The sequence below is a fragment of the Symphodus melops genome, assembly GCF_947650265.1.
Source record: "Symphodus melops genome assembly, chromosome: 17".
Taxonomy (NCBI): Eukaryota; Metazoa; Chordata; class Actinopteri; order Labriformes; family Labridae; genus Symphodus; species Symphodus melops.
Window position 1 is genome coordinate 5,568,181 of NC_136707.1, and position 25,398 is coordinate 5,593,578.

The 25,398-nt window shown below is 39.1% G+C and overlaps 1 protein-coding gene and 2 long non-coding RNA genes across 5 annotated transcripts in view; 2 read left to right on the plus strand and 1 right to left on the minus strand.

The window, feature by feature from the left end:
- The window catches only part of LOC306837987, a 164,790-nt gene extending 145,037 nt beyond the window's left edge, over positions 1–19,753 (minus strand). For all 3 annotated transcript variants that reach the window (XR_013781017.1, XR_013781018.1, XR_013781019.1), the window contains exons 1-2: positions 19,492–19,753; positions 16,523–16,575 (exon numbers count right to left, since the gene is read on the minus strand). This is a non-coding gene — a long non-coding RNA (uncharacterized lncRNA). The remainder of the gene's footprint in view (positions 1–16,522; positions 16,576–19,491) is intronic.
- On the plus strand, positions 6,399–7,883 carry LOC306838628. The gene is made up of 4 exons (XR_013781108.1): positions 6,399–6,495; positions 6,590–6,668; positions 6,930–7,241; positions 7,535–7,883. It is a non-coding gene; the product is annotated as an uncharacterized lncRNA (long non-coding RNA).
- A 2,607-nt stretch (positions 19,754–22,360) lies between the features above and the next one.
- Positions 22,361–23,732, plus strand: LOC306837986 (ras-related protein Rap-2a-like). Its single transcript, XM_079365888.1, has one exon. The coding sequence runs from the start codon at positions 22,942–22,944 to the stop codon at positions 23,566–23,568; it is 627 nt and encodes a 208-aa protein (XP_079222014.1). The 5' UTR covers positions 22,361–22,941; the 3' UTR covers positions 23,569–23,732.
- Positions 23,733–25,398: the final 1,666 nt, after the last annotated feature.

Sequence of the window (25,398 nt, forward strand, 5' to 3'; positions counted from 1 at the left end):
TTCCCATTATCAGTGGTACTTTTTCCCAGTGCTGGTTAAAGCTGTGGCTCCTCTGTGGGTCACAGGCAGCACAAGACTGACTGTTTGTCTCAAGCAGTTGCTGTCACAGAGCCAGACATGCTAATTAATTTACATTCAATCATCATTAGACAAGGTCGATGACATCAATGACATGCCTTCTCTCTCCCCTCTGGATTCTATGCCTGTGTCAGAGCTGCTGTCAGAGGGCTGAAGTAATGGAGTTAAAGCAAGCAGCCATATCAGGTGCTGAAAGATAAAGCCAATGTCGAAGTGCAAGAAACAGCAATTCCTCTCATGTCCACTTAGGGCTGGCAGCAAAAGCCCTTGAAGTCCCCCCCCCCACACACACACAGACACATATTTAAATGGTAAATGGTCAAACAGACTTTAGCTAGAACAGCGCCATTTAAGTCTTCTCAAAGGGCTTTTTACACCCCAGGTCACACTTACTCATTCACATCACATTCACACTGATGGCAGAGGCTGCAATGTGAAGTGTCCGTCATTATTAGCAAATTTCATTCATGCACATTGACACGCCGCTGACACAGCAGTGAGGGCAATTTGGGGTTAAGTGTTATTCCCAGTGTCCTTTTGACATGTGACTGCAGGAGCTGGGGATCATTGAGAGAGACGACCAATTCTACCACTGAGCCACAGCCGGCCCAAAATGACCATTTTTACAGCAGAAATAATCAAAAATAGGTTTGATAACTCATGTCTCTATCTGCACACATACAGTAAAGGGGATGAATATTCTTTATAACTCATTAGTTTCATATGGTGCTGAATATCATTCGAAAAAAAAGACAGAACTATGTCTGTTTCTTTCAATATCCCACAGCCCTAGTTTCCTGTGATTTGAATTGATCTCCCTTTAATCAACATTTCAGGCCAGTTAAGGTCGAACAAAGATCTGATTTACCGGCACAGGAAACTTATCAACCAGATGGGACAGCCCAAGGGCGTCCCAGGGAACGTCTGTAAATGGTGACTGATGCGGCAGAAGGTCTCGAGGACAGGTCACATGTCTCTTTATGTATTTATGCATCTATGTATTTATGCAAGGGCATGGCAGTTATCCTAGACCTGGCTTGAGACATGGAGCAAACAGCAGCTGTTGACCCCCGTTATTCCTAAACACTGACCCAGCCAGCTGGTTGGACCCATCCCCAGCAGGGTGCATGTGGACAGGGCTGACAAGTAAGGGGGCGGGAAAAAAAGAGAGGGGAAAAGGGTGGTCTAAAGGAAAAAAAAATGTGTCAATGCAGGAAATATTAAATTAAATAAAAAGACTAGGAGTTCTTACATGAAGACATAAATTGTTTGTATTTCACAGTCCAACAAAACAATAAATGTGACAGACGATCATCCATTGTAGTACACAAGCACTGGTTGTTTTAATGCCTCTACTTTGCATGAGTGCGCTTTTTTTAAAGATATCTTTTAAAGAGCTCAGTGAAGGACTCCATAATAGCTGCAAAGTCCTAGCCCATTACAAGTAAATGGATGATGGAAAATGATTGGGGGTTAAGGAAAAAGGTCATGAAAGTCAAAGGAGGAGACAAAAGGAAATGTGAAGAGGCTTCGAAAGCAAAGGAGGTGTAGCCAAGCAACAAAAACTCCCTAGGTAATTAAAGATTTGCGAAAGAACAAATCAGGAAGGAGAGTGAAATAAAGAGAAGGTCGGCATGTTTAGTAGACTGCAGGAGAGGTGGAACGAGGACAAGGATTCAAAGAATGAACAAATGATGGATGAGATGAGGATGAAGATGAAGGAGGATGGAGAGGGGAAGGCGAGTGAGAGAAGAGAGAGTTGGAGGGTGCAAAGGAGGATATCCTCTTTTTCGTCCGCGCTTAAAGAGGCTGCTGCGGCGAACTGACAGTGATTCAAACTGACACCTACAGCAGAGATGAGACCATGTCTGAGCAAGCATGACTGGACAAGAATAATCATCACACTTACTGATGTGGCTTCCAACATTTAGCCAGACTCCTGTGAGCTGTAACTTAATTACATGTGGAGATAACTGTCATGTCAGCCCAAGAAAGTTGTGATTGTGAGAATATTTATATTTTAACATGTGATAAAAGCACCAGATTAGAGTACTAATGGAAAAAAAACCTGCTCGATTTAATATCTACTCCAGATTAAGCTACTAGTGTGACCAGTTGTTGCTTGAGTTTGTTTGACTGAGTGTCAAAACAGATTTAAGAATCAAGACTGTCATTTAGGAGTATATGAGGCGCACAGTGTTTTTCAAGCGTGTACATTTGTAAATGAGATTAAGGGGCTGTCTTCCAGGGAAGCACCAGATGCTGAAAGCATGTGACAACCTAGAGTTTCACCACTATTGCAGTGCACACATTAATTTTCTTTTTTAAAAAAAGTGGCCAGGGTAACCTTGGAAAAATGGTACATGTATCTCTTAATTATGCATATCAGTGCTAAATAAAACATTAAGCAGAAGGGATTAACTTCTGGCAACTTTTTAACACTCCACTGTTAAAAGCCTCAATCTTTTTTCTTGAGACACAATTTATCAACAAGCAGACTTTTCAGGTTGAAAAAATAGTGGGCAATCGTACGCTTTAACTAGATGCTTATTAGAGCATACTGGGTGCTTATTCGTCATTATTAAGTGCTTGTTAGCACCTTATACTACATGATCATAACCTAGAAGCTAATAGTGAAGAGCTTGACCTAGCCCTTCAAAATGGTGCTTAATATAGCAAGTTGGGAAAGTTGTTGTACATGATTTATGATCTTTGCTCAGTATGGACCTTAAAAAGTAGAAGTAGTAACTCAGAGGGTAGTGAGGGCAAACCCTTAGTTAATGGCTTATCGAAGAACAACAATAGATTGCTTTAAGTTGAAGTCTGCTTGTCCAGTGGTTCTCAACTGGTCTAAGGACCCACCACCAACTCCTCCATGAAAATCATAACCCAAATTTTAACCAACCCACCAGTTAAGAACCACTGCTATAGACTATGGTCATAAAGAATAAGGTAATAAGTGATTAAAAATTACTAATACGCAGCCAGCGTGCCACTAATTTGCATGCTAATAAGCAACTAGCTAATGTTGAATGTTGGGAACTAAATTTCAGTGTTACCATGTGTTCTGTTCGCTCAAAGCAATGTGACAATTAGTGGCTGAAAAATATACAGCATAATAATATCTGCTATGATGTTACTGCAAGTGGTCATTGTAGCAGAGTGGAAAGAAATTGCAGGATCTGGTTGGGGGGGGGGGGGGGTAACGCTAATAAGCTAATGCAAACACTCATTTCCTCTAATGACAAGTCTGCTCTCAGTTAATAAAACAATTTTTAAGAGTGGTGTCGAGGCAGCTGCATCTCTCTCTCTTGTTGGAGACTAAAAACAAATCCACAAGGGGACTGAATAATGGAAGTGAAATGCTAATAATGCTCCGTGTCTAGTATACCAAAGTAGTGAGTGCTATTGTACAGATTTGCGATTCAGTCAAACAAGTCAGCAGGCTGAATTCTTTAGATAATTCTGGTGTGCTGATACTCAGTATAACAGCACTGAATCTATATAATATCGCTTTTATGCAACAGCACTACAAGTGACATTTAGGTGCCATCTGTAAGAACAACAACAAATTACTTTAAGTTGAATGCTTAATTTTTTCAGAAAGACATTTTGTATTTTGTTCATTTCTATCGTTAATTGACTTGGACTTGTTTCGTGCTGTTCCAGTCTTCTAAAACTTTTCTGGTCACGACCCCAAAAATAATGGTTTCAGAGACAAGGGACACCCACTGTCACTGGAGGTGGTTTAAGCCTTTAAACAGCCACACACACTATCCAAACACTTGCATTAAAACAACAATATTTTAAATATGTCTCTATGTCCATTTTTAGCCATAAAGAGCAACAGGCACCTGCATTGTTGCATTCATGTGCAAACTTACATTTAAGGGTTTTTAAGGATCACAATATTTTCATCTCAGCACAAAACTCTTTTAGGACTTGGGTTTTATTTTAAATTGAACATCTTTTTTCTGTATAACAGTCACAATTACGGGTCAAATATGTCAGTTTTTGGAAGGCACCTCCAAGTGTCTCACAGCCTCCCAGGGGGTCCTGACCCCTCCTTTGGGAACTAGACTAGTCAAAGCACTTTGACACTTAACATCACATTTACCCACATTCTCACATATGGCAGAACCTTCTACAGTGTTGGTGTAGCAGCAGGAGTGATGTTTGGATTCAGTGGCTTACCCAAAGATAGTTTGACATGTGCTTGCAGGAGCTGGCGTCAAATAAGCTGGGGACCTAACCATCACCCCTCTGGTTTGGAGACAACCTGCTGTACTACTGAGCCACAGCTGCCATTTTAGAGTGCATCCAGACAAAAGGAGAGTGTGATGACAGTGGCTCAAGGTGACAGTTTGATCAACCCAGACACAGACTGGTCTGGTGTAATTTTAATTGACAGCTCATTGCTGTTGTACTCTAATTAAGCATTCAAGGAATGCTGCTTGTCCAATCGGATTACTTGTTTCATGCTAACCGTTAGATGTAAAAAATGTTTCTGTGTTGATGTTAACAAATTAACAGAACAAGTAAGCAGAACTCAGGTATAAGGCTTCTTATTTCCAAACTTTGCACTCATTACCAAGACGGACTCTTCTGGAGAGTCTATGGGAGAAGAAGTCGAGTCACCCCTGTGTGTCATGAAAGGATTCGTCACTACAGCAGGGGGGGGGTCACTGTGACTCACTGGGTTTTGTCACAGAGGTACTGCCGTGCTAACAACTTTGGCCAGCCTGACAGTACCCTTGTAGTTGGAGAGAAGGTTAACGTTTGTCAAATGTCACATGGAAACTCATAATTGTGCTACTAACCGAGCTGATTCAGCGACTCAGCCGCAGGGAGCGAGGACAGGCTAGGTCTGTCCACATTTATTATGAGCTCTCTCATAGGAGGGGGGCCGATCTGAAGGCCAGGGACCGAGTCAGCTTCACATCTGTCTGCCCGTGTGCACTGTGTGATACCTGCCATCTGGAAAAGTTATCCCTTCAGTTAACAAAATGTCCATGCAGTATTTAAAGAAAACAACAGGTTTTTTCATGGGTTTAAAAACTTTATGAAGGATCTATATATTTTTTTTAGCTTTTTTTTGTCTGCACTGCTTTTATTGATTTTGCATCAGTTATTTTTAAAGAAGGGGACATTTTAAAGGAAAGTGCCATCGTACACTGCCTTCACCTGTCTCTGAGTTGAGTTAATCAGGATTGATTTTAAGATTCTTGTAATTCCTATTAAAACACACACGATCCTGCCTCCCTTTACATGACAGAACTTTGGCACCTCATCAAGAGCACCATCATTAGTTGTTCTTAGATCAAGGCTGGTAACCCAGGGCGACCGGGCATCAGAGTCTCTAAACTCTGGAAGCCCCTATACCAAACTTTGTACCTGTTTTGAAATCTTGGTTTGAAATATACGTTATAGGAAGGCCTGTTTAAATGATTGATTGAAGTAAAAAAAAAAATGTACCGAATCGTCCAAGTAAGTCCCAGGATGCACCATTCCAACTACTGTATGATACACAGAGCAACACTGCCTCTCTGTGGATGCTCAAAGAACTGCGGTTAGACCAAAACTGCAGGGAACATAAATCATTTTGTTAGTTCTGCACTTGATCCCACTTTTTCTTTTCTGAACTCATGACACGCACTTACTTATTTTGGCATTACAGCCACATTCCAGAGAAAAATTAAGAAAGTTAGTTCCTGGAAAAATCACAAAGAAATGTACTACTGTAGATAAACTCAACCCGTATTTGTTACGGTTCGTATTTTTTTTGACATTTAGATCCACAGATGGATACAAAAATACTCAACAAATAATTAAGTGTATAAAATGTGGCTTACACTGTGTGAGAGAAAAACTACACTATGTAAGAATATCAGAATCACAATTATCAGCACTCATTTTTGTTGAAATGCAAAAAAATGACACAACCAACACTCATTGCCAGTGACCTTCTGTTTTTAAATGGAACTGTTTACATGGTCAAAATTGTATGTAAAGGTTGCTATTGATATTTATTGGGGACTCACATTGTTTAAATACAAGTTTTTAACTTCATTTTGATGACTATAGTAAATGTTTGATATTCATTCATATGTATGGTTTTGCTGTTGTATAAACAAAAAGCAGGACATTGAATAACTGACATAACTGTGAATGCGTCATAGTTTCGAAATAGAGCTGGAATGAAGAAGGTAGGAAATGAAACTTGCTCTTTGTCATGTTTCTGCCGCGTCCCCCATTCCAGGGCATGTTGCCTCACGCTGAAGGAAAAACCCAGACACCGCATGATCTGAGGTTTAGGACTCCGTTGACTCTTCTTCACAGTGTTTCTTGTAAGCTCCAACACATGGTGGTTTTTAACTTTGATAGACGTTTCCTTGCTATGATCAGGAGATCACCATGGTGAGTACAGAAACACCTGTTACTCCTCATGTATAGCTCTTTGAGATGGGGTATTATGTTCTTCTCTAACAGAGTTCTATTGATCTTTAAACAGATCCGAGGGATGGGATTCACTGAGCATGTTTCCCCATGGGTTTCTATCATCTGGCTAGTTTCAGCAGTTTACATATCTGGTGAGGCTTTGTTTTGTGTTCTAGCATTAAAAACATGTAACATATGCTGCACTGGATTGTACACCTTGGAATCAAGAGAAAGGACAAGATGTAGATCTTTAAGAGAAAATGTTTAAACTGAACGGTCTAAAATGAAACCAAAGAAATGATCGTGGCACAATGCATCATTTAAGACAAATATAGAAGGGCGTGTTTTGTTTTTTACTAACGGTCTCTCTCTCTCTCTCTCTCTCTCTCACTCTCACTCACTCACTCACTCAGCCAGTGCAGCTTTGGAGCTGCACACTGATTTCCAGGTGACGGCACAATGTGGAGACAATGTGACACTGACCTGCGGGGCCAACCCATCACGCCCTATGGAAATTAAATTTTTCTCATGGATGTTTAAAAATAGAACAATGTGTGAATATCAAAATGGCCACCCTACACATAAGGGTCAGTGTGTAAACAGTCCCCAAAACAAACTCAAGCTGACTCTAACCAACGTAATGCCAGTCGACCAGGGAAACTATCTCTGCAAGATACGCTCCACTGTTGGAACAAAGGGGTCCACTACAAATGTGATAGTACAAAGTGAGTCCACGCTTAACATTATTTTACATTTTTCAGGCCTTCAAGGAAGTCATGTTGCAATAGCCACAGCTAACCCAAATTTAGCCATTACTGAGCATACACCACAGTCACGTAACTTTTCTGCATTTTCTTTCCCAGGCTTTTCTCTCTAGCTCTTAAATTAGGCATTCTCTTGGTTCAGGATGTCATAAAAAAACATAGAAGAGTATATTTTATGTATTTTGAATTATGCACGCTACAGAATTCCTCTCTTTTGCTTTACGGTGATGCTGTTTTGTTTTGTTTTTTTACAGAATGCGCTGAAAGTCAAAACTACTCCATTACTAGTACTCAGGCTGAGTGTTGGTTCAGTTGTCATTTTCCCTTCTGCACCGTCCAATGGGCCCAAGGAGAGTTGAACTTAACAAACTCTGCCAGAACAAAGAACAAGAAGGACCAATATGAAAGGCACTTTGTCATGAGCTCAATCGATTTAGAGCCCAAACAGCTCAATCAGTCTTATCAATGCTGTCTGTGGCCACCTTCTGCCGACAACCATCTCTCCTGTCAAACACTGACAAGAATCAGGAAATCAACAGGAAACATGTTCACACTGCAGTGGATCTGTGTGATGGTGGAGATCCTATTATTAACATTTTTTACTTAGACTCCAATGTACGAATAGAATATGTCCTTTCTTTGATTTGTTTTTTTAAATGTGGAAAAATCATCAGAAAAAAGTCACTTAAATTGACAGTAAGTAAATTCAACCACCAGGGGGCTCTCTACCAAAACAATAACAAAAGATTACATCTAGGCCGGCAGGGAATCATGGGTGTGGTTCTCTCACCTATACTCCAACCCCATGAAAAAGAAGTCAGAGTTGACCATAGTCAAGACCAAGGCAGGTCAAACATGAGGAAGAGAACAGAAGAGAACAGAAGAGACAGAAGAGCTAATGTATCCAAGTATAATTTAAATTACGCTATTTTCACAGCAACTGTACAGCAACTTTCAGTAGCAGTTCAAGATTCCTTATATTTGGTGTTTCAACTGCAAAGATAAACATGAAGGGTCTGTCATGGCGGCTCTGTCACGGACACGTCCCGTTACAACTACTGTAATGTAAGTACCTAATTACCTAAACAAATATATAATATACTGTAGTAATTAGTAACTGTAATTCTGATTAAGATATTTTAAAGTCAAATTATAATACAATTCTACATATTGTACTTCATCAAGATACAGGCTGAACTTGGGCTGCAAAGCTGTCTTCATTTGGGTAAGCTTTGTTTTTAACCTGTTACTTTTCTCCTACTTAACCAAAATGTTCTTTGAGAGCATGCTTTGACTTCCACTTGATGGCAGCATAGCATTACACATTCCTGTTGATATTCCCAAGACACGACGTTTCATTTTGTGTGGACAAAACACTTTGCTTACATTGAAAAGAAGTTAATATTTAGATTTATTTTCAAGGAGAGCTGAACATTATCAGTCACAAAAATTGTTTTAACTGCTGGTATGAGATTTTGTTGTAATGAGATGAAATGACAACACTGATTTCAAACCTTCACCTCAATCAGATGGCCAGAGAGAGGCAGTGTCCCCATTCAAGACTAATGAAAACTGAAGGGTATAAATATCTTGCTTGTTGTAACGGCTCTAAATGAGATCTTTGAAATATGAAAGCTTCAGTACGTACACTGTGTTTATTGAGAACCAAATCAATGACCTGTAACCCCTGACGTTGAATATGTCAATGGCAGATACATACAAAGTTTCATACCATTTTAACCTCCATGCTCAGGGTTTATCACAGAATACAAGACATTTATTTGGGGAATAATGCCGAGTCTTTTTTTCACTTAAAGGTAGATGACAGTATTGATTTGATTCTTGTGTTGTTTTTTAAGCCTTGTTTTTTTTGCATGCGTTTATGTTTTATTTTTACATGTTCAGGTCTTTTCATCTAAAGCAAAAAACAGCATTGAGTCGATGGTATCCAATCTACAGTAGGTATGACACTGTTACCGTGGTGATTTGCAGGTGCTAAAACGGTCTTGTAAAGAGGGTATATTGCTTTTCTCTAATTTGATGCTTCCCCTATTGGTGCAGAAAACTGAATGGGTGCTTTTGAAACAAAAAGCAATTACATCCCGTTTTCTTGGTTTTAAAAAGAGGCTCTGATTGAAGGAGGGGAGATTCCTCATAACTTCATATACATTCATTGGCCACATATCTGAGGATCAGCATTTGCATTTATTTGATGGCGTATGCACAACAGTTTCATGAACTGTGTGAACAAGTTGCAAAATTAACATGGGAGAGATGTTGGCATGGAACTGGAAATGTTTGAATACAAATGCAAGTGTGTCACCTAATTATTTTTCATCAGAATCTGGCACCAATGTGTTGATTCTTAGTTAATTACAAACGATTATAACTGCAGATTAAACAGTGCATCAGCGCAATTTAAACTCACATGTGCACACCTTTGTTGAGCTCACGTGCAGAACTTGCTCAACGTAATGACACTACTAAGAATAAACGCATATTGACACTTATAATTGGAGCTGCAGGGCTGTTGATCCTTTGCACATGTTGTACAGCTCACAATGAACCGTCTCCTCGTGTGACTATCATCACCATTAAAACATCACTCTGCTTTTTTTTCTAACATCCAACAAGTTTTCTTTTTCTGACTGATTAAGCTTTGCTAAACGAACTGTAGGGCAAGTGTATGCTTCTAGTTTACAATAAAAAACAAAATGTTTTTTATATTTTTTTAAAGCACTAATGTAACAGATGTTTCACACATCTGGGGTTGCCATTTGATTTGGTATTCCCCAGAGAGAAAAACAATTGTGTTGAAAAAGAGCAATTTCAGGGGAACCGCACTCAATCTTTTGTGAATTAATGTGCTGTCTTATGTTAGAATACATACAGAACATGTCTTTCAGTGCCAGTAGTGTTTATGAAGTTTATAATGGCCAGTAAAATAAATCATATCAAACATGACAGACTGTATTTTCTTATTAAATGTATATAGTGCTGAATGTTTGGACCCTCCCTGAGGGCCCAACAGCCTGGAGAAATGTGTTTAAAAAAGAAAGTTCCTTTATTTAGCTCTGCCTGCACTTTGATACTTAATACTCCTATACTTAACCACCTAAACTTTGAGCCCATTAGGTTTGTTATTGTTTTCTTCTTCAATGTATCCCATTTAAAGGCACACGTGAAAAATTCACTTTTACAGTGTTTTAAAATATTTATTTGGGTAACCTGAGTGTCTATCAACCTACAAAATGAATCCATCAACTCCTTTTTTTGTGGTCTGTAGAAGTATTACCACACAGAGATAAGTGCTCCCTTTCAATTTGTTTGTGTTTGTGACATCACAAGTTTGATTCTGGTAAGAAAATACCCTCCCCTTGCCTGGTATGTCCACCTCCAGCTAAACTTTTGCGCAGGTCTGCCATTTTTATTGTCTCTACATAGGAGTGATGTCTACTGGGAAAACTCAGGGAGGTCATTGCAGACCCACATTGCAGAGACACACACATCAAAATGAGGGGTTCTGAGAGAGCTGGTTTCTACAGGGTCACTAACCTCCTCTGCTGCTTGATTCATGTTATATTTGGACCAAAGCACAGCACAGATGATTCATTTAGAGCACAGGGGGACTGTTTGAAAAGGTGAAAAAAGGGTACGATATGTCCCTTTAACATAAATAAAATCCATTATTCCCCTTCAAGCTGAAACATTTTTTTTTTATTATTTTAGTAATAGTCACTATTTTTGAGTCACAGTGATTTCACCACACCAAATGTAAGCAGTTATCCGTAAACGTTTTACATTGACAGTGAAAAAAGAGGAGCTCTGTCACCGGAGCAACCATTAAAAATAATCTTCTAACATCAGACACTGAACAGTTATATAACCGTCCAATTATTTTATGTAACTGTGGATGTACAGGTTCCGGTTTCTTTACACTGAGGTCTGTCACCGGAGTACAACGCAGCTCGCTGTATACACACACACACACACACACACACACACACACACACACACACACACACACAAAGTTGGCAGCAATATGAAAGATGTGACAGTAAGAGGGTTGTCTCCTTAGACAGCTCTATCAAAGAAATATAAATACACTTTATGTTGTATTTTAATGTCTATAAATAATGTAGAGAAGGACTAAAACTTTAAATTCATCATGTAATGTACACATTTTGTAAAGAAGAGGTTTCTTAATCCAAAAGAAGACTGATTATGCTGAAGATGACAATGTTAGCACCATTTGGCTTACTCATAGCTTCACATTGTACATAAATTGATACGAAAGGGCTGAGATTTAAAGACACTTACTGTATGTGACATCTGAATAAATGGTGAGTAGAGTATGTTATTCTCCTCAACTAAACTCCTCGACAACACAGCTTTATACACAAGGCTGTCCATGTCCATGTAGACACAGCCCCGACAACAACACAGCTGGTGGGAGTCGGGCTTCTCACTCATTGTAGACAGTCAAGTCAAGTTTACATGTTTAGCACATTTAAAAACAGCTTTAGCTGACCTAAATGCTTTGCTGGCAGTGCATAAAAAACATGGCTATGTAGGCTACACATGTAGCAACATAAAAGGTAAGATGTTATGCAAAATAAACTTTACCACTATTGTCCAATACTAATGTGTCTCGTGTTTGTCTACAAACCCCACTAATCATGCAACAAGTCCATCCTCTCCGTCTTGTGCCTGCATGACTTTTCAGAAAATGTGTACTCAAAACAGGCCGGTTTGAGATTTTCCCTTTGTGACATCACAATCAAATCACAATATTCTCAATTTACAAAAGTGCTGAATATTTTTTGTTCTAGTTTTAGGAAATTAAGACAATATTAATGAATTATCATAGTCAGTAAAAGTGTGTAAATACAGCTTTGGTAGATCTGGGTGAAAGCAATAGTTTACGGGTGAATACATTACATAAAAATCAAGGGTGGTGGGTGCACTGGGATCTACTGTTGTCCAATTGGGATACATGGCTGGTCACATTACTATCCATTATCTCGCTGCATTACATAGTCAAACAAAGTCTCAGGTCATGTGCCTTATAACCCAAACACTTTAACCAGCCACTACGCTTTCTCAGAGAGGTTGATGACACTAAGGAGTTTCACACTTCCGCGATGAATGAGGTTGCAGTGTTTGTGTGTATGTTAGATAGAGTGTATGTGCTTCCTCCTGTGTTTGCCATCTACAGCTGGCAGCCAATTTGCATTAAGATTTACTCTGGAAAAAAAAAAAAAAAATCGGGTGACGCTTCAGTACTGTTGAACTCAGTGTCTGGTCAGCTGTGTTTGCAAACAATGGGCACCTCTGCTTGATTATAGGGCTTTGAAAGAATCATCGTGAGGAGGCCTAAGGTGTTCTGTATTGACAATTGGATTTTCTGAAATAAATTTAAACATTACTGACTTGGTTAAAGATACAAATATAACAAATATTTGGGAAACTAGTCAGAAATAGACAAAACAAAACATTATTTCAGCAATTTAATTGTTATAATTGGATAAAATAGTTGGAATCGGAACTGTCCAGAGTGAACCCTGCCTCTCACTCAATGAGTGATGGGATTAAATCATCCATAACCATGATCGGGATATACAGTAAAGGTAATGGGTGGTTGAATAGTGGAATCCTCCAAGCCTGGAACATTAAGACAATGAATAAGTGTATTTTTGAGAAAGGCTCATGTTCACATCCACAAAATTCCCAACACTGAGATTACAAAATGCAAGCAAACTTATATAAAACATTAATTATGAATCAAAAACCATTGCTGCATTAATTGTTCCTTCGACAATTTCGATTTCAAGGAAACAGCGAGGTTGTTAAATGCCTGAAGTTCTCTATCTGTGCTTGAATGATGTCTTAACCTTGAAGGAGGCCTTGAGAGGCACAATGGCAACAGAGCCTGGAGGAAACAAATGAGATCATTTTTGCTGGTGTCTTTTCTCAGCGGACAGAATGTGCTTGAAAACGCAGACCAAACTAACATATCTTCAGAACCCCACTGGAATTATTACTCAACCTTCCCTGAAGTGTTATGTTGCATAAGTTGTAAATGCATGACTCCAGACAGTCGGTCTGTAAAAATAATTAAATAACAATATGCATACATTCATTACTGATACAACTGCGCTGTCATTTTAAGTTTACTTGGCTACATTTTAAGCTACTCGTTGGCTGGTTGGTAAGCACTGTAATTGGACAGCCGCAGTGCATTGTGGGGCAGTTAAGTATTATCAGTATGCTCGTGTTTCATACTTACTAAGAAATTTGGGCCGTGTCTACATCTGGGTATTATTTGCATATATTAAATTGCATACCATGATTTCGGACCATACTACATACTTAAATATGATGTCACACTGAATATGAATACTATGACAGTACTACATGTATTCAGGTAATCAAAAGTACTGAGCATAAGGTAACTGAGCTCAGGTGTAAAAATGCAAAAAAAAACTGGTCATCTGATGGCTGTGCAGAGCAAATAAAAAACATGTTTGTCTCTTTATGTGTTGCGGTATTGTATGCTAAAGTGTATTTGTTCTTTTCCTTTTTGCATTATATGGTAAATATATCAACTTTCCTGTGTGTTGCACAGCCAGACACTTGTTCATTGTTCAACTGATTACATGGGGGTTGCGTGACTACAAAGCTGCAGCTTTAAGTTATTTGTTGCACTAAGAGAGGGACAATTTCCCCCTAATCACAATAATGATACAGTACATCAGTTTTTCTCGACCTGTCAATTTATAATCAGGAGTCCTCTTTGTGTAAGACCTGAGACAACTGTATTTAATTATACAACTCGACGAAGGCATTCTTAAAGAGGTCTCCAGACCAATCTCTACTACTACAACACAATCATGGAAGTAAGACATTACTGCCTTAAAGCTTCTACAGTGACTCAACTCCAACCTGCCATCAAGGAAATGCTTAATCTGTCCACTAAAAAAAGATGACATTTTAAGAGACAATCGGCAAATTGAAAGTTGGAACGTTGCATCACTAATGCACACTCGTTCTCGTTTTATCCCAGAGGCTGTGAGACTTCTGAGAACTACTGATAAACACAAAGTCAAGTTAAGGTCATCTACATGCCTTCATGCTAATTTATGCAGATTTTAACAGGAGGCACTGTTCATGCTGTTTCATTATATATGTGTACATCAGACATAAAACCGAAAAAAGAACGTGACTGCATGTTGTATATGAACTAGCTTCTAGCAGAGTCTGTTTAAGAATTCAGCCTGATGTAAGTTCATGGAAAAAAAATAAATCAATTCTGCTTTGAATTAAAAAGGACTTTAATGTTTAATGGATGGTTATCAATCAGCAGTGGGAGAAGATACGGGCTAGTTAGTATGCAACGCATGTCAATATATATCTTTATCATGTTGTTACGCTTCAGAATACATTAACATTAAAACATTCACATGGAACCTTTGTTGTCTCTGATGTCAGCTCCTAATGTTTTAGGTGTTAAAGGAACCTTTGTTCAAGGTTGGATTTAATTGTCTGCTCACCATAATTTTTGTCAAAGGTCAAATTGCTTTACATTGCACATCTACGACCATCAAAACTTAGGAATAGTAATAAGGCACAGCAAGCTTTGTTTGTACTTCTTCATGCTGAAATGGTGTGCAGGAATCAAGGTGAAGACACTTTGTTTGATACTATACAAAGGCTTATAGTTGTGGTATATTTTGAGATTACCTTTCCATAACTAATAGGTGGAGTAATTGTTATTTTGTGTATTCATGTGCACCAATGTCAGCTGATCCATTAACATTATAGGGTAATAAGAATCACACCTAGGTGCCCTTTGGCAAAGGGCGTTGGGCCTCCTTCACTAAGAGTTCTTGGGAAGATATTTTGTCTTATCTGGGATGTGTTATTGGCCAAGAACAAAATGTAAGAACAATCAAGACTGTCATATCTTAATGTTGGGTTTAAGGGCGTTTTCACATTGGACATGCTGGTCTGCGGTTTTATTAGTAATATCATATGTGCACAGGGTGACACAGCAGTTGTTCGCTTGCTTATTTGATTTGGAATTCTGCCAAACGGTGTCAGTGTGTTGGTCTCAGCTCCAACTATCTTTTCTTCACTCATCACTGTGTTCCCTACCCTTTTGTGCAAATTTGTCTCAGTACCACGTTTGAGTCAGGCCCCTCAAAAATTCATTAAAACTCATTAACAGCATAATAAAGAGCAAGGCTGCTAAACAATCGCGTCTATTGTAAAAGATTACACGAGTGGAGGTTTCAGTGAGGTGCAGAGAAGTATTCTTGGTCTTTTTTATGAGGTGAATAAAGAAATTCATCGCTACACCACAGCTTTCAACAAGTGTACTGAAAAAGAAACCAGAGGGTCCGCTGACAGCAAGAAAAGGATGCTTGGAAATGCTTCACTTTGCAGTAAATCTCACAATAGGGAACACAATGTCTGTAAGTCTTTGAGAAACTCTCTTACGACTCAGTGTTCATGTGTCCATGAGGAGCGTATGGTTTGGAGTGAATGAGTGAACCTACTGATATTTATGCTGTCTCCAGAGATTTGTATGATACGATTTTTTTAGTATGTTTATAATATACAGAGGACTTTTTTAAGAACAGAAAAATACAAGCTGGGTAATCAAAGATATAACATGCACCTTTTGGCTACCCTTGGATGCATGCATTTTCTGTGTAAAGTGGCTGAATATACAGTATGAAAAAGAATAATGCATTTATACTTGCCTATCATAACACACACAAAAAAAAAACATATTTTCCTCTACGGAGCTCTTTATCTGGCTCTCTCCCCTCCAAACAACATGTTGTGCAACATTACACACCTACCCGACATATTTTACCCTTCATTTTCTAGTTTAAAAAAATCCTTGAGTGGACCTTAGATCCAAGATGTCAAGGCTCCACTTCAACCATCCAGATGGACAAAAGAGGCTGGATCAACAGATGTTGACCCAGAAAAGAAAGATGAAAGACAAGGCACTATTGATAAGTGCTGGTACACTTCTGAGTAAACAAGAAATATATAGGTCAAAGAAAATAATTCCGGCACATCAAATCGAACAATGTAGCGAAAATGAATGTTTTTACACTTGTTAGGTTTCCTCAAACAGAGAACACAGTCTTTACAGCAACATGGTGTAATGATACAGGTCGCCACCCTGGCTGCTGTTCCTGCCTCCCCATCACCAACAAACGCACCTCTCAGTATCCAGGACATGATGTTCCAGATCCAAAGGACAAAGTCAGAGAACCTGTAATGCCAGAAAAAAAAATTTGGAAAGAGGATGTTTGAATACACATTGGAAAGAACAATCTGCATGTGCGTCCAAAGTCATGAAGCCACTAAATGAAAAGGATGGATTAAAAGCAAGGACAAGAAATGAGTGGGCTTCTGTTAGTGAGCTTTCCTGTACTGTACTGACACACACATATTATGGCATGTGTAGAAATGATAAAAGAAACGTAAGCAACAAACAGTGAGGTTATGGAATGGCAACAACTTTACAATCTGTATCAGAACACAGGGGGGTTCATCGTGTTGATGTAATAGTTTCTTTACAGGTCTGCTTTCTGTTACCAGAGTCAGAACCAAACACGGAAGCGCCTTTCAGTTTCTTTTCTCCTTATATCTGGAACAAACTCGCAGAAAACAGCAGATTTGCATCAACTCTCAACTTTTTAAAAATCGAGGCTAAACACTCACCCGTTTACAGCTGCCTTTAATTCAACTATCTTAATATGATTTGAAAATTTAACTCTGCACTTTAACTTTTAACTCATGTTTTTACTTTGTTACAATTAGTTTCATTTGAATGATCTATAGTTTTGTAAAGCATCTTGTGACACCTAACAAAATATGTGCACAAGGCTAGAAAAGCACGTTGAAGAGCATTTTGCATTATTATTGTATTTGTGACCTTTAAATCGAGCGAGTTTTTGAGAAGCAATCCTGTATCACAAAAAAAACTGTATGTTGTTTTCTTATTACTGTAGTGAACAGACCAGTTCTATTATTACCACAATCTGTCTCCCTGCTCAAAACTGTATTTGCTACATGAAGAAAAATCTGGTTTCTGTACATACGAGGTTTAAATCACTGTTTAAACAGAGGCTGTGCACGTTTTAGTTCATTTTAAAATAATTATCAATGCTACAGTCTCTCTTGGTAGAAATCAATATAAAACTGTGCTGTCAAGTTGCATTCATCCAAGCTATTGTGTTCTGTCACACTGCCTCGAGTGCGACGCTGGAGCAGTCTGCAATTGCAATCAAATCAGAGCTTGGTGTAGCATCTATGACAGGCAATGTTACTGTTACAGTTCAGCCTATTTGCAATGATTAGACCATCCATCAAAGTCAAGCAAAGAGCTCATTGTAGAAAATGTTTTGGCTTATAAGATTATGTGTTCAAAACAGTCGATTTCTTCGTGTGCAGTTTGATGGGCACAAGCTGTTCTCTCTTATGCTGCTCCATACAAATGAATTGAGTAGGATTAAAAGCCTACTGCGGCACCCAGCCTTCACACCATGGGCAAACAAGTGTGCAGATCCTGTGTCTGTTCAGTCTTCATCATACCCTCCACTGGAGTGCACTGTCCTTAAATTGCCCACTTAGCTCAGCTGTAAAGATCAAATGACTTTACAGCATGGTGCCATGTTTCTGGGTCAGCCCCTATAACAGCCTGTGTGGTGCATCTGTGTGCATTGAAACCAGGCAAGCAGTTTGCCTTCAGTTCTATTATAACAGTTTCTGTAGTTTGTGCTGGAATTGCAATCTTAAACTAGACTTGTGACTGTTGACAGTTTGTCAAAAGGTCATGCTATGTGCTATTGAGAGTGAAAAGCAGAACATTTAGCCCGGTCACACATTTTAAGATAAGGCACAGCCACTAGTTACATGCACACACACCCTGCTAAATAAACACAAACCATTCTCATGTAGTACTTATGAAACTTGAGTAAATATAACCAAGCAGCATCTCCTGACACTGATGGATTTATTTCTTTTACTGACTAAAAAAAAAAACTTTTCAATCATTTTGTATTGAATTCGTACCTCACAAAGCGCTACATCTGATCTCTTCTAATTCTGTCCTGAATGTGTGCGTGTGTGTGTGTGTGTGTGTGTGTGCGTGTGTATTGTTATATAAAAAACATTCTCCTCCTGACTCCTTTTAACTAAACATGAAACATGTCAGATATGTTTTAGCATTGACTTCTAGCCTATGGTCTTGTTCTTGTTTGTTTTTGTAGGTCGTTAACAGCATCAGCAATATAGATTGTTACATAACTGAGATTACTTCATGAGAACTTCTCGGATATCCAACTAAAACGGGGCTCCTTTTATTCTACTTTTGTTCAGTTATTTATTATACACATCCATACCACCACCTTTTGTAGCCCCCTCTTTTCTTTAAATACAATTCTTTGGGATTAAGAGCCCCCATCTCGATCCTATTTATATCCTGGAGCCCAGATTGCTCACTGACCTTGTGTACAGGTTTGTGTTTCTTTTACTAAGTTTCAAGTTATGGGTCATGTGCCAAAGTAACGGAGATCAGTGATAAGAGAGAAGCACATAAACACTGTGTACATGATAATACCAATTTAGGGTCTCTGTGAAAAAGAAAAAAGTGAAGATTATAGAATAAATTATAGATATCTGATTCATGATTAAATAAATCCAAGAATAAAGAGAAAGATAAACGTGTCCACAACATAAAGTGTGTTAGAGCATTAAAAGGCATGTTTAGTAGTCTATCTATTAATAACCAGATTTGGGTCTATTTTTGGAGCTATACTGGGTGGGGTCTGTAATATCTTGGCAGGAAAAAAAAAATCTAAAAACCTCTACTTTTAAAGGAGCAATATGTAACTCTGACACCTAGTGTTTAACATTGGTATTGCAGTCAAAATTCTAAACAATGTAGAGTGCTGTCCCCCTCCTCCTGCCAATCTGATGTGCCAGCTGGTTGCTATGTCTCTGACACTGAAGCTTCAGCGTTTAGCCAGCTCTGCATCTCTCTGTTAATCTTTCTGCGTTCTAAACTTTCCAATATTTTGTGTGGTTTTATCAAGTTTCATGACGCTTATCAGAAAAATGCTGAGGGTTTTTAGATTTATTACAAAATATTTATTTAAACAAAAAGACAAAAGAGCAAACTTACTCAAATAATAAATCCAAATTGTCCAAAAGAGCCACGAGGGGGGGGGGGAAACAAGGTAATCCACAGGAGCAGGGCGACAACCGACATACATACCACACTAACACACCACAAAAAACAATGAACCAAGACAAAGGGGAAAAAACACTGAGACTAAATAGACGTGGGGTAATCAGACACAGGTGAGACTAATTAGGGTAATCAAGACCGGAGGGAAACAAAGAGAGGTAGGAAACCAGACAACACTGACAACTACAAAATAAAACACAGAGAGGCACAGAGAGAATACATTACAAAATAAAACAAGAAACACTTAAGACTAAACAATCAACACAATAACATTACACCAGGAAACATTAAAACACTCAAGGGAAACAGGCAACACTAAGGAATAATAAAACAACAGAACTCAAAACTCTGAAATACATGACATACATGAAATACTGGGTAGAATCAGTTATGTCTGAACTCGATTGCTTGTCTGTCAAAACAAATACAAACTACTGGAATCTAAACTTAAATGGGGGACATACTAACACACATAGAAGCCAGCACATGAACATAGCATGTTTCCTTAATGTCTGATGATACAGTAAGTTCATTTTGTGATTTAATTTACTAGATGCCTTACATATTGGTCCTTGAAGAAAATGAATGGATCCTGGAACAAAGCTTGGCAGACTTGGCAGAATACTGAGTTTACAAATTGTTCTGCTAAAGCCAAGAGACAAAATAAATCCATACAAGCCACTCAACAAATTCATTCATGAAATCCTCCTTATCCTTTTCCTAACATCAAAGTCTTTTTTGCCCTTTTCTGTTCCTCTTGAGGAGCGTCTTTCACCTGAGGTTTAATGAAGCGAAGAATCTGAGAGATGGAGCTGAAATGCTCGGGGAGCCTTTAGCTTTAATTCCATTCCAATGTTGAGTCTTTAGAGAGAGAACGGGAAGCCAGAGGTCAGAAAGTCCTGAGTTGATATTCCTCCTCTGAGAGAAATCCAGCTCATTGCAGCAACGTCCAGTGAGCTGTTATTCAAGCAGACATTTACTTTCGAAAACTGTTCGTTGAATTACAAACAATTCAAGGTCGGTTTTCTCAGTGGAAAATCAGATTTACACACATCTATGATTGAATTACAAACAAACCCACAATATCCTGGTGACTGTAATTGATTTATATATGAAATATTGGTGAAGGTCCAATTTAAATTGTTCAAGCCAAGAGAAACCATGTGTAGAACAATCATCTGCTGTTGAATTATCAAATGAAATACACCTGAATAGAAACGTGACCACATGATTGTAAATCACACACAGTTAGGTGTGTAATATGCTGACATTAAATGTGCATTCATTATCCTAATGATCATGTATGCCCCATTAAAACCCATTATCATTCTGCAGTTTGAGCAGCTGGACTATAAGTCACAAACGACGGCTTTGATAAATCGCAACATCTCTGCTAATGAATCCCTTTCAGCTCAGGTAACTTCGGTGTTGTCCTAGCAACATGTCTGCACACTCTAACCACACGTCTGATAATGATGGGTGAAATGTTACGTCCTTTTCTTCTCCTTCGGAATTGGATGAATGGAAACAATGAAGCCTTTCTCAAACTCGACATGCACATATAGATCCAGGCAGCGTTGATGGTGATAATGACAAACACGTCACAATGGGGTTGAGTCACATTGTTGAATGTCTAAAACATAATCACGTGTTAAAAGAAAAAAAAGGTTGAAATAGTCACTGATATGTGAAGCCACATGACAGTAAAGAGTGCAGGAGAAGAACTCGTGTCCCTGCAGTGCTCAGACTCTGACATGTGAGCAGAGTTTCACACAATGAAGAGGACGCCCACTCTGTTACTATAAAGTGTTTAATGAAAATACATTTTTTGGGGATTTTTTTTTTTTTTAACGAGGTAGCAACTAAGAAAGTGATTTATTTTAACATCAAATAAAATGACACTTCAGAAATGAGAAATACAATCCTTCCTTCAAACCAACTTTCTCAAAGTTGGTTTAAACTTAACGAAGTCATTTGACGTTTGATCAAACAGTCCTGGGGACTTTTTGAAGAGGAACTATCCATGAGGTAGAAATACCCACCATGGACTTTTTTTTCTGTCTGCATACATACTAGCATGGTACCTACTCTGAAGAAGGAGCTAACATGGTTGCTCTAAATGGTTCCTGCAATGAGGAATCAATGTCAACCAATACAAAGCAACAAACCCAACAATGAAAAAGTTCCTGTTAAAAACGGTATCAAATCCACCCATAACTTCTCTCTCTCTCCATGAATGGCTCCAGCGTGCTCCCTTTCAACCCACGTTTATAACCTTGGTGTCATCAACATAGTTCATAGCTCCAGCGATTAGATTTAGTCAGACTTATTGAAAAGGAGAATAATATGTGACCCTTAAAGCTTTTATCTTTGGTTGATGAGGAACAGTCGAGTGTCCACTGTTATTTTTGCTTTTTTTATTTCCCCAACTGTTTTCAATGAGTAGAGTGTGTTCGCAGCAGGAGGGGAAAAACGCAGCATATACCATCTTTTTGAGTGCTCATCAATCATTCAACGTCTTGTAAAGGGCTGATGACTTAAATCAATGTTTTAAATTCTCTCTATTTATGCAGTCTCGTGTCTTGTACTCACATCCTCTTTGCTCTGTGTCTCATCAGGGAATAAACTGAATCTAAAATACAAACATGCAGCATAAAGCAATGTCAGGGCAATGTTCGCCATACAGCGGCAGTTGTCTACAAACTGTTGACAAAGAGACATTACCAAATGGCACTTTTATTCTCAGCGCACAAACGCCTCATGTAAGCGCTCCCGGGGGCGAAGCCAGCTCCTTACTGCCCGGAAAAACCGCTATGTGGACACGGGGCCCAATTTCGATTTTCTTTCGTCACTGTCATAAGGATTAGATGCAAATCAGTCAAAAACGATTGTGAACGCAACATACCTGGTTCTAAATGAAAACATGAAAATATTTTAAACAAATGCTTACAAGTTTACAAATTAAAGAGAAATCCAACATCTTTAAAAGTTAGTGTCACAGTCCTTGATAGAAATGTTCTCAGCAGCACCTCTCTCCTTCTCTTCTTTAACTTGATTTGCTTGAGTACCTGTGATTGGCTCCTGCAGGTTCAGAAAGAGAGAGAGAGAGAGAGAGAGAGAGAGGGGGGGGGGGGGGGGGGGGGGGACTAGCCTCTCCTGATTGGCTAGGAGCGAAAGGGGGTAGAATCTGTGTTTGTACATAAAGACACAGTTCAACCTGACAGGCATACTCGGACACTTGTTCCTTCAGCTCCATAATAATATCAGAACAGCTCAGAGGAGGAAAAAACACAGACAGAGAGGGAAAAAAATAAGGACCAAAGAAATTCTGTTAAGAAACAATCAAAGAGCAGCAGCAGCAGCAGCAGCAGCAGCAGCAGCAGCATGTCTATTAAAGTGAAGGAAAAGACGGAGGTGCGTCTGGTGTTTCTGGGAGCAGCTGGAGTGGGGAAGACAGCCCTCATCCAGCGCTTCCTCAAAGACACTTTTGAGCCCAAGCACCGGCGCACGGTGGAGGAGCTCCACAGGAAGGAGGTTGAAGTTGGAGGTGTCAAAGTCACCATCAACATCATGGACACGAGTGGCAGCTACTCCTTCCCCGCCATGCGAAAACTCTCCATCCAGAACAGCGATGCCTTCGCTCTGGTCTACGCCGTGGACGACCCCGAGTCCCTGGAGGCGGTGAAGAGTCTACGAGACGAGATCCTGGAGGTCAAAGAGAACAAGTACACGCCTATTGTAGTGATAGGCAACAAGATCGACCGCCACGACGAGCGTCAGGTGTCCAGCAAGGACGTGCTGTCACAGGTGGAGCTCGACTGGAACAACAGCTTCCTGGAGTCATCGGCCAAAGAGAACGTGAACGTGCTGGAGGCGTTCAGGGAGCTGCTACAGCAGGCCAACCTGCCCAGTTGGTTGAGTCCGGCGCTGTGTCGCAGACGGGAAACTTTCCCCAAGGAGAGCAGCAAACGGCCAATTATGAACAAGACGAACAGCTGCCTCATCTCTTAATGACACGGACACCAAAAGAGACTTCAAGAGCGGAAGCAGGCTTCCTCATCAGGCTTGAAGACAGATGTGTGATGGACAAAATGATGAAAAAGGTTAAGCGCATTGAAGAGTGTGGTTGAACAATAAAGTGCAGAAAACATGAACACACTGGTTATTAAGAATGTTAAAAAAGATACCATAATACAACCTGAATAAGCGTACAAAAATGCTTATTTTCCAGTCCTGTATACGTGACTTTGTTCGTGTTTTTTTAATTTTTTTATTATTTGTAGTGATGGGTATTAATGCAAAGTTTACATGAGAAAGCGTTGAAGTGAACAACAGGTGGCATCCTTAACTTTCACTGTATTGTTTTAAAAAATCAACACATCAAACATTTTGTTGGGAATTCAGCCTTTGTTGTCACAAGACGCAAATCTTTGTTTCTTTCTCTTACTGTTCAACTAAAAAATCTTTTTTTTTAAATGGGAGATTGGCTCATTTGATTGTCGAAATGTGTTTTTTTGCCAATTTCACGTGTATAAAAAAACATTTTATTTTTGTTCACTTTCGCCATTAAATTGTTACGTAATGTAAAATGTTTATTATTCACTGCCATTTTAAAGACAAATAAACCAGTTCTTTTCATACTTACGTTGTCATCAGTCATCTTATTAAGCACATTCAGCTTTCAGATTCAGATTCTAATTTACTGATGTCCATAAATGTGACAGCAGTGTGTTTGTTGCTTTTCTGCTAAATTCTGTTGCTTTTACTTTAACCCTAACCCTACCCAGTTTAAATAGATCCCAGAATACAAATCACAATGTAGAGGCGCCGAAAGCGAACAGGTCACTGCAGGTTACCAACCTGTGGCTCCTTGCGAGCGTGCCCCCCTCCCTCTCCCCTCTCAATAATAAATAATATTAGTGTTTCAACCTTACACCAACATAGGGTTTTAACGCTTATAATGGCAGTAATTCAACTCCAAGTTGTTGTAGTCAACTCCCTGAAAAGCAACATTTGCAACCTCTTTTGAATGACTTGTCTTAAAGTGACTTATGCTGATTTCCGTGTTTGTGTTATAAACTCAGTGAAAAATGGTTTAGGTATTGATTGGATTATTCTTAATAAATAAAGAGCAGTGTCGACTGCAGTCAGTGGCTTGGTGTCTTTGTTCTACATTGTGCTGTACCACCCCCTGGTGCTCACTTTTAGCAACATCGTCTCAATTTCCAAAAATAAATGTTTTGGCGGTAGACGCACACTTGATCTACAAGTATGATGAACCAGGTGTTTTTTTATGAAACACTATTATATACAGATGAAAATGTGACCATGCCGATGCTATTAAGTTGTATCTCATGCATGTTTGCATGCATCACTGGTGTACTTGTATTACTTTACTATCACTGTTCATCAGTTCATCTGGACATTCATAAATGAATATTGTAGATTATTTTGGTCTTCATAGAGCTAGCTCTTTACACTCCCATTGCAAAATCATACACTTCCCAGGGGAAAATATACATCTTTGTTTCCACTGAAAAGCCACATACATACTGTACTTTTTCATATATTATGCAAAATGAAATTTTCATGAAACAGTGGTTATCCTCTGATTATGACTGACAGATGTAGGTTTTTCAAGCAGCGGCCGTGACTTCGCATCAGCACAAACAGAAACAGGGGCTGGTGATTTGGTGATACTGTGACTGACATTTCTAAGCTGCCTTCGAGTCTTCATACGTGCTGTAACAGAAAACTCGTCTGCCAGTTAAAAGGCCACAAAGGCCCAGAGAGGGAGAAAAAAAAGGTACGCTTCCTCTTTCCAAAAAAGGTTACAGACAA

Coding starts and splice junctions, on each gene's coding strand:
- LOC306837986 (XM_079365888.1), top strand. CDS start 22,942: ATGTCTATTAAAGTGAAGGAAAAGACGGAGGTGCGTCTGGTGTTTCTG.